We start from the raw sequence: 9,828 nt of genomic DNA, 5'->3' as shown, positions 1-9,828 counted from the left end.
CAGCAGATAACTAGAAGAAATCCTGCCTCAATTGGCAATTGACAGGGATGATAAGCCTGCTGCCGGTACAGTAAGATGCTGCGCAATAAGCGAAATGATCCGAGGAGACCACGTCTCCCAGGCTGGAGCCGACAACAACATTCATCAAGACTCTTTTTCGTGGACGCTACGGATGCCTCACCAATGGGCATGCGAGGAGAAACATGCCTCCTTTTTTGGATGCTCGTGTGTCATTGGCCTTGTGGCCTGAAAAGATAAGCCAGCAGGAATTGCTGTACCAGCGGCATCTTTCCGCGCATAAGCTCCAATTTGTCCTCTGACTGGGACATTTACATCTGCATGCTTGTATTTGCTTTCTTTGGTGAGCCTCGCTCCCCCGGCCTGGACCCACGGCTTCACATGTTGTCTCGATGGATCTCTCCCCAGGGTTCTGATCCCATCCTCGTGGGGCTCGAAAGCACCGGCCCTGGTATTGAGACCTTCCGCTCCGCTCTTCGGTTTTCCTTGCAGAGTTAGTGGGTAATATTAACAGGCTTAGCTGAGTCTCCTTCGAAACCCATCAGTTTAGATACCAAATACATTCCTGCCATTGGCCGTTTTCCTTGGCCAGCAAGTGGCCGAAAATGATTCGTCTGGCAGATCATAGCATGCTGACCGCTCCGGTAACTTTCCGGGGCAAAATACGGCAACCCATTGATTTGAGTGGGGAGTGACGTTGGACGACAACATCCAAGCCTCACTGTATATTTTGGGCCAAGGAGCAGGTACAGTGCCGCAACATTCGCCTGCATTTGTACAGGGGCAGAAGAAGCCAAACCAAGGGTGCCCGCTTCCCCAGAACTATCAGGGCAGAGCGAAAGCTGTGCGTTGTGCCACTGAGATGTCTTGGGTTCGTATCCCTGCATGTCGTGCCGGCCTTTACCACAACGTGTGAAGTCAAATCTTAGCACCCCTCACCCCCACTAGCAAAAGGGTCTCCTCGTGCACTTGTTGAACATCATGTAATTCGCTAAGCGTATGCTCGTCGGACCTCATCATCCATGTGCGAGCGTCCGCCGCCATTCAGGCCGCCATTCAGGCCGCATGAAGAGCCATGGGGAGGAAAGCTCATGTCGGTCCCTTGTCGGCCGTCTTTAGCATGGACAAAATTAGACGCAGCCCCATGAATGGTTCGATTCGTCTTGAACGTACAGCTAGACCCTCGACCCCGAGCAGACGGCTCTGCCGGCTCCTTGGATTCGCAACCTTCATCACCATCTGGTGGCTAGATCTGGCTGCGTCGAGGCTGAAGCCTACCGGGATTATCGGTCCAAATAAGTCAAGTTCGTGTGGTCCAATGTTGTTTCTCTAGATGCACCCCAGCCCGATAAATGCTTAGGACAAGCAAGTTCTGACCATCAGGGGTCCTACCCTTTCGGGATCTGTGAGAAAGGCTGCAAAGAGCCTCGAGGCGATCCTACGAGTTGGCGCACTTGCATGAGCCTAAGCAGAGCTATAGACGGTCTTCACGAGGAGGTCATGTATAAGCCGCACCAATATGCCTTTATATGAGGCGTCGTCTGCCCCTTCAGCTCGAGAAGTGGATTCAAAGATCAGCGGGCTTTGTTGTTGTGAAGTGTGAATCTTCTTTCGTTGCTGCCCGCGCTATCATCCTGAGTGAAGACGCAATACTTCCAGCGCCCAAGCTGGTGGGCCAATTCGTTCGTTATGCGTCTCTCAATTCAACGGTTCGCGGCCGCTTGGCTCCTCGCTGTAGCTCCATTTGCGGCGGGATTGGCCTCTACTGACAGCATTTCTGATGCGGACCCCGCGCAATCAGGGTATCTACCCAATCACAACATGGATCCGGCTGTGGTGGACAGTTCTGAGTTTGGGCAGCTATGGAAGATTGCTTTCAACTACCAAGAACAGGTATGTGACCCTGAAGACCCCAATTGAGCGAATACGCAAGGTAACCATTGGCCTTTGGCCATTTTAGTTCTACGCAAAACCATTGGTCTATACACCACCTTCGACCGGGGTACAAATAGTTTTTCTGGCATCGTCTCAAAATTATATCAGAACCCTCAACGCAAAGACGGGTGATATTCTGAATGTGCGGCAGGTACAGACACCATTTCTGCAAGCAGAAATTGGCTGTACCGATATTCCTAACTACATTGGTATCACCGGAACCCCAGTCATTGACCCCAACACGGATACAGCGTACTTCTTCGTTAAGACTTACATTCCAAACTTCAGAGCTTCTGGAAATACTGGCGTATTCAATGGCGTTTACTACTTTTACGCCGTTAACGTTAATACTTTGGAAGATGTTGAAGGCTATCCCATCCTCGTCGATGGGTCTGTAGCTGATAACGACCCCTTGAAATATTTCATTGGGGGCGTCATTCTGCAACGCCCAGCCTTGACTCAGATTGGCAGCTATGTATATGGAGCATTTGGTGGCCACTGCGATCTCTTCAACTACACCGGGACAGTGATTGGCGTCGATATTACGCAAAAGAAAATCATAACCAATTTCGCCACCGAAGCTGGACCTCTTTCCGGACACGACACGAATTGGCAAGACAACGGCGGTGGCGGTCAAGGCGGAATCTGGATGAGTGGCATGGCCATGGCAACTGATGGGGCGCGAATGTTCTTTGTCACAGTAACGCTCTCTCCCAACATTACCTAGATCAGCTAAGTACAAAGTGCAAGTCGGCTAATATGTCTGTTGAATCTCCAGGGGAATGGTCAGGGGCATGAGAACTCTGGAACTCCTGCGTCTGGAAGCAGCGGGTGCCGTACGCTCGGTGAAGCAGTGGTAGGTTATACATAGTCTCGCCCCGGGACTTGCAACCAAATGCTTATGGCTTTTTGCAGGTTAACATTGGAGTTGGGGACGGTGGAAAAGTCTCTTTAACGGACTATTTCCAGCCCTACAATTACATTGGAATGGATGGCGATGACCAGGATTTTGGTGAGTTTGTTTTGAGTTTATATTTCCATCTCTAGGGCGTCGATCATAGATCAACTGCTTGCTAATACTTTCAAGGCTCTGGTGGCATCTGTCTCTTGGATTCCACTGTTTTCCAGGGAACTGGTGTATCTCGCATTGGCGTAACTGCTGGTAAAAACGGTAAAATCTACATTGTCAATGCCGACAATCTCGGTGGCTATAAGCTAGGACCCGGTCAGACGGACAATGTGCTTCAAGTTATTGACAACGAAAAACCGGTTTTTGGCGGCTCTGGTTCGTATCCACTTGAGGGTGGATATATCTATACCACTCCGGTGGGATATCCTACGTATGTCTACAAGCTGGGGTTCGACTCTACTGGAAAACCAGTCTTTTCCTCAGTAGCGCAAACGCGGGAGTCGTCTGCTGGCCGAGTAGGAGTCGGCATTCCTACGATCACAACATTCCAAGGCAAGGCGGGCACGGCCATTTTGTGGATGTGCGACCCAGATGCAGGACTCCGCGCATGGTACGCAGTTCCGGGGTCGGATGGCTATTTGAAAACCATCAACTTGCCTCAGGTGAACGGCCTTAACAAGTTTCAAAGGCCTGCGTTTGGAGACACGCGGCTCTATGTGACAGACGCAAACGGTGTCTTATACTGTCTTGGATCTCCAGTCAACCTTCCCCTCAATTGCACCTCGCCTGTTTCATTTGGAGATGTAGCGCTCGGATCCTCCAAGACGGCGACAGTCACCTGCACAGCCATTATTGACATTACCGAAGTCATTGGCGCCACGACCGGAGACCCTTCTTGGACTGTAAATAATGCAACTTTGCCTCAGGGTGCAGTCAAGGCGGGAACGGTGTTCACATTTCCCGTTACGTGGGATCTTACCCACACCTCTGTTTCTAATGCGCCAAATGCGAGCTTTCCAAATGTCTCCCCCGGTGTGAAGAGCACCGCGCTCACTCTGCTGACTGAAAACGCGGTGCTTGGCTACGCGTCAGTCTTTCCCATCAGTTTGACAGGCGAGGAAGTGAGCGAAGCGGCTTACTTATCCCTAACTCCCGTTAACATTGCTTTTGGAGGACTGGTTTTGAATGACAGCAGTGACACCGGCGATACGATTACGATGCCATTCTCCATAGCCAATGTTGGTCTCTCCCCATTGACCATTTTCGGTTACGGTTATACGACGGAGGACTTGGATGATGATGATGTCGATTATACGAATGCTACTCAAGGTGATGATGGGGTCTGGGATCTTGGTTATGGTTTCACATCATTAAACCTACCTGATGTCGGCACTGTCATTCAGCCTCAGCAGTCCATAGTCGTCCAAGTCACTTTCGAGCCACTGAATGGGACAGGGCTCTATCAGAGTTGGCTCAATGTATGGACCAACGGTGGTTCTTCCTATACCGTGTTTGAAGCATCGGCTTCAACTGCGCCCATCGCGGTAATGACAATCAGCAATGGCGAAGGTGGATGGTTACCACCAACCAATGTGCTTATGGACTTTGGTAGTGTTGCCCCAGGAGGCAATGCCACTCGTGTGATACAAATTTGCAACGAGGGTGGCTCAGTTCTCACAATTTCCAAGTCAAAGCCTCCGCTGGGAGTGATCCGGGCGACGGCGGCAGGCATTGATCTCCATGAGACCCAGACCATACCTGTAAATGAGTGCGCTACCGGAACTGTCATGTTCGCTCCCAACATTGAGCCGCCAAATGTGCCTGACTTCACAGTCACAAACACTTGGACTCTGAATACTGATGATCCGAACTTTGGCGTCCATGTTGTGCAGATCCAGGGCGTGGTGCATGATAGGATAATTGGACCTACCCTTGCCAATGGTTCCGCTCGATATCTCTACCTTGGATGCTACCAGGACGGCACAAATGGTCGTTTGTTACCCCAAGAGCCATATGAAAGCCAAGATAATACAAACGACCTTTGTCAAACGACTTGTCTGTCGCAAGGGTACATTTTCGCCGGAACCGAATATCAAGATGAATGCTGGTAAGTGATCAAACCCCCTTCCGGTGTAGACATTTTTGTGACACGGATTTTGTTCTAAATTGACCCAGGTGTGGCAATAATCCTCCCCCATCTTCATTGTTCCATGATGAAAGTGAAGCTCTGTGCACTTTTGCCTGCGCTGGTGATGCCAGTGAAGCGTGTGGAGGCGTTGGAGGTTACATTAGCATCTACTACGACTCAACCAAATATACGCCCGGCTCCAACGTGGGACCTTCGGGACCTATCGTTGTACCTTCGGTTGCAAATTACATCTCGATTGGATGCTACAGTGAGGGCACTAATGGTCGAGCTTTGACTGGCAATGCGCCAGCAGCTCCAGCCGGTGGCATGACGATCGAGGCGTGTGAAACCGCTTGCGCGGGATACGTGTACTTTGGTGTTGAATATGGTGGGGAATGGTAAGCATTTGCAACTCCTGGTCTCCCATATTCAATTTTGCTCATGCTTTGTCAACAGTTACTGCGGGAACACGCTTAATGCTGGCTCAGCACCGGTTGCAGGTGATGCAGCGACGAGTGGCTGCTCGATGACTTGCGCTGGTAACAACACTGAATATTGCGGCGGGCCAAATCGGCTTAATATGTACCAAACAAATGGCACTGCTACTTCCACCTCGTCTGGCGCGCCATCTGGTCCTACCGCGACTGGGCCTGTCACTGTCTCTCGTGCTGCTAACTTTATGTCTCTCGGCTGCTACACCGAAGGAACCAACAGCAGAGCACTGACTGGCAAGGCAAGTGCCGGAAACGCCAACACAGTTGAGTCTTGTGCGACATCTTGCTCAGGGTTCACTTATTTTGGTGTGGAGTACAGTGATGAGTGGTAAGCTAATGCATTATTTTCCCTTACAATTCCGAATCTATCTAATGTCTTCAAAGCTACTGCGGCAACCAATTATCTACTGGATCCCTGCCTGCAACGGATAATGGCTGCACTATGACATGTGCAGGGAATTCAACAGAGTATTGTGGTGGACCGAATCGCCTCAATATGTATAGAGTGAATGGCACTGCAACGTCGACCTCTTCTGGCACAACTTCTGGTCCTACCCCTACTGGCCCGGTGACTGTCCCTGTTGCTGCTGGCTTTGTTTCTCTTGGTTGCTATACTGAAGGAACAAACAGTAGAGCACTGACTGGAGAAGCGAGTGCTGGAAACACTAATACAGTGGAGTCCTGTGCCAGCTCTTGCGCAGGATTTAGCTATTTCGGTGTTGAGTATAGCGATGAATGGTAAGTTTCTGTCAGTTGCTGTGAGAGATCAAGTCCACTAACAGTTCCCGAAAAGCTACTGCGGTAACCAGCTATCCACTGGTTCCATCCCTGCGACTGATAACGGATGTACAATGACATGTGCAGGAAACTCTACAGAATACTGTGGTGGTCCGAATCGACTGAATATGTATAGGATAAACGCAACCGCTTCATCAGGCAGTTCGACTACGGCTACGGGAACCACTTCGCCTACTTCAGGACCGACGGGGCCGATTATTGTGCCAGGCAACGCTCTTTTTGCATACAGCGGCTGCTATGCTGAACCAAATGGAGGTCGAGCTTTGCCAAATCTGATTGCAGCTACGGACACCATGACTGTGGAGCAGTGCCTTGGATCATGTGCAGCATATGAATACGTCGGTATAGAATACGGCCGCGAATGTTGGTGTGGAAATAGTCTCAATACGGGCGCATTGAAAGCGGCTTCCAGTGACTGCAGCATGACTTGCAGTGGCAACAGCACTGAAATATGTGGTGCTGGCAACCGGCTAAGCCTGTATCAGGCCAAACCAGCAGCACTGAGCTCCAACTTTGCAAGCGGCAGCAGCACTAGTAATGCCACCGGCAGTGTTTCATCCTTTAGTGGAACTGTCACGTCTCAAGCAATCTCTGGCGCAAGCACTGGCTCCAGTTTTACGCCGTCAAGTACCGTCAGTTCTACCGTCCTTTTTTCAAGCATCAAGACCTCCTCAGGGACACCGAATTCGACCTTTCCAATCACTTCCTCGTCTCTATCCACTATTACATCTTCAAGCTCGTCTGCAGTATCTAACTCCGGAGTATCTTCGGCGTCAGTTACTGCTCATCCTTCGTCCTCCACGCCACAATCCGGCACAAATAGTACAATTTCGAGCGCACAGTCAAGTTCCAGTGGATCTACATCGTCTCGCCCGTTGTCATCCAGCTCAGGCTCGAGCAGTATCACATCTTTGCCCACCTTGAGTAGTCACAGTTCTTCGAGCAGTGCTTCTAGTACGGGAAGTAGTTTTGCCTCTGGAAGTAGTAACTCAACATTACATAGCTCTGTTACAATCACTAGCTCGTCTGCGTCATCGACGACTTCTGGAGGCGGGTCTTCCAGCTCGCACAGTTTGTCAAGTTCTTCCGCGTCTTCATCCATCCGGGCATCTTCTGGCTCCTCCTCGTCGAGCGGTTCCGCAACGCTTTTGTCTTCGACTGCCTCCGGAAATCATACTTCAAATGCTGCAAGCTCGACGCACACCTCTTCCGCGGGTTCGAGCCTGTCTAGCTCATCGTCAACTCGCATTTTGTCGAGTTCTTCAACTCATTCTAGTAGCACCAGCTCAACTGTGACCGGCTCCGCCAAACCGAAAGCTTCTGCGTTGCTTGCAACGCCCGCTGTGTCAACTGCTTCCATTTCGAGTCCAGCAAACTCCTCAGCAGCTTTGTCCTCTAGCTCAGGCACGGTGTCATCATTCTCGACGATTTTGCCTACATCAAGTTTCTCTACAAATTCGTCTGTTACATCTTCGTTTTCCCAGACCACGACATCGTCGGGCTTGCGATCAAGCTCAAGCGTTAGCTCGTCTTCTGCCGGATCATCAAGTACATCATCTAGCTCATCTAGCTCATCGATCAGTTCCTCGAGCAGCCAGTCGAGCTCAGCCAATTCAACTACGGAGTCTGTGTCAAGCTCTACAGCTGGAAGCAGCAGCAGCAGCAGCTCTGCTCTCGTTTCATCTTCGTCAAGCTCGCCAAGCTCCAGCAGCACTCCATCCTCTTCTACGTTCTCAACGCTCACCACTTCTTCTGCGTCTTCCACGTCTTCTAGTTCCTCCATCTCCTCTTCGTCCTCCGCTCCAACGTTTGCACCTACTCCTGGGCAGACCATCGGCGCATGGGTATACCTTGGCTGCGCTAATGAGACCAGTCCTCGCGCACTGGTTGGCGCCACGTTTTCCAACGCCACTGGCATGACAAACGAGGCGTGTCAGGACTTTTGCTCTAGCAACAAGTACAATTACGGTCTGGCCGCTACTGAAAATGGCACCGACTGCTATTGTGGTAATAATCTGCAATCGTACTCTGCGCTCGGCCAGACGGGTTGCTCTCAAGCTTGTTCGGGCAACTCGTCCGAACTGTGCGGCGGCAAAGACCGTCTCAGCGTGTACAATTTAACGTCGTACATCCCTCCGACTACTGTTAAGGCCGCAGGAAGCTACGTCTACAAGGGGTGCTTTACGGATAAATCTCTCACGGACCACCACTACACCAACACGACCGGCATGACAGTTGAGTCTTGCGTCGAATACTGCCAGTCCCAAGGCTCCGATTACGCGGGTCTAGAAGATTCCCAAGAATGCTACTGCGCGGGATCAATTGCCACTTCAGCATCTCAAGTCGACGATGCACAATGCGATATGTTGTGCACCGGGAATTACAGAGAGTTTTGTGGCGGGCCGACTGTTCTCGGAGTCTATTACAATGACCCTACGTCACTCTCGGACGATGGCACACCAAAGAGCATTAACGACGATAATTATGCTACGGTCAAGGCAAATACCACCCTGCCCAGCAGCTCCAGCAAGTTGAGATTCAGAAGATATGAGAGCAGAAACCGCGCCGTGAGAGAGAGGATCATGGGAGAGTCGTGATGCTGTGCGTATTACGCGTAGTCTCCTTTTCGCTGCTTTTTAATTGTTGATTTTACTTTGTTATCTTCCATTTTAATGCTCTTCATTCCAACCATTCTTCATGGCTGAACTGCAAAGCTCTCGGCTCATCTCATCGAACTTTTTCCATCTCATATTTAATATTAGTTTGGCGTGGGTCAGGGAAAGGCGCGGCAGTTCATATCAAGATCAGGTCAGGTCAGGTCCGGTCAGGTCACGGTAGGGCGGGATTAATTGTACGGCAATTTGGCTGGCGGTGTTATTAATTAGACGGGGTTGGAACGGACGGTAGGAAGCCGAGACGGCATGGGTAGATTTTTGTATTTCTTCGCTCTCTTCGCTCTCTTTGATCATCTTTGATCATCTTTTCTCATCATCATATTTTAATCACTGTAATCATTTTCATTTTCATTTTTCTCTCTCGTCTCTTACTTATATTTTATATTTTATTCATATTTACATTTTTCATCATCATCATTGTCGTCGTCATCAACATCTATTTACTTGACTTGACTTCGCTTCAATATATCATCCCCTCTTCACCGTAATTTACTCCGTAGGCATCATACCTACCTACCTTACTTATCTTAGATACAGTACCCAGTTTTATTACATCACATATGGACATTCTCTTCCTACACCGTGACTTGTAGCGGCACTTTGCAGCGGCATTTTTCCACACATACGGACCCCAGAATCTGTGTGAATGTCATTTTGTATTGTATCAGGCCATGTCGTTGTGATAATGTGTTCTTTTTTTATCCAAAAAAGTTGACGTGGCGCGCTACACCCTTCCCAAAAGGTAAAAGACAAAGTGAAAAAGAAAGACCCTATCCGCTATCCCTTCTAAAATGCGTTGCGAAGAAAAAAGAAAAAAAGAAAAAAACGCCAATCGAGAATTCTAATCTCCATGTTTCCCCGTGCATGGGA

At 49.8% G+C, this 9,828-nt stretch overlaps 1 protein-coding gene across 1 annotated transcript; it reads left to right on the top strand.

The window, feature by feature from the left end:
• Nucleotides 1-1,707: 1,707 nt before the first annotated feature.
• On the top strand, nt 1,708-8,880 carry L228DRAFT_271254 (WSC-domain-containing protein; the record flags this gene model as incomplete). Its single annotated transcript, XM_018335513.1, has 9 exons — nt 1,708-1,911; nt 1,979-2,653; nt 2,732-2,809; nt 2,869-2,965; nt 3,041-4,970; nt 5,039-5,389; nt 5,448-5,813; nt 5,870-6,223; nt 6,279-8,880. The coding sequence occupies 9 exons, from the start codon at nt 1,708-1,710 to the stop codon at nt 8,878-8,880; spliced, it is 6,657 nt and encodes a 2,218-aa protein (XP_018185007.1).
• Nucleotides 8,881-9,828: the final 948 nt, after the last annotated feature.

Source organism: Xylona heveae (genome assembly GCF_001619985.1).
Source record: "Xylona heveae TC161 unplaced genomic scaffold L228scaffold_13, whole genome shotgun sequence".
NCBI lineage: Eukaryota > Fungi > Ascomycota > Xylonomycetes > Xylonales > Xylonaceae > Xylona > Xylona heveae.
Note: the sequence above shows the minus strand (reverse complement) of the source record. Positions and strands in the feature narration are given on the sequence as shown.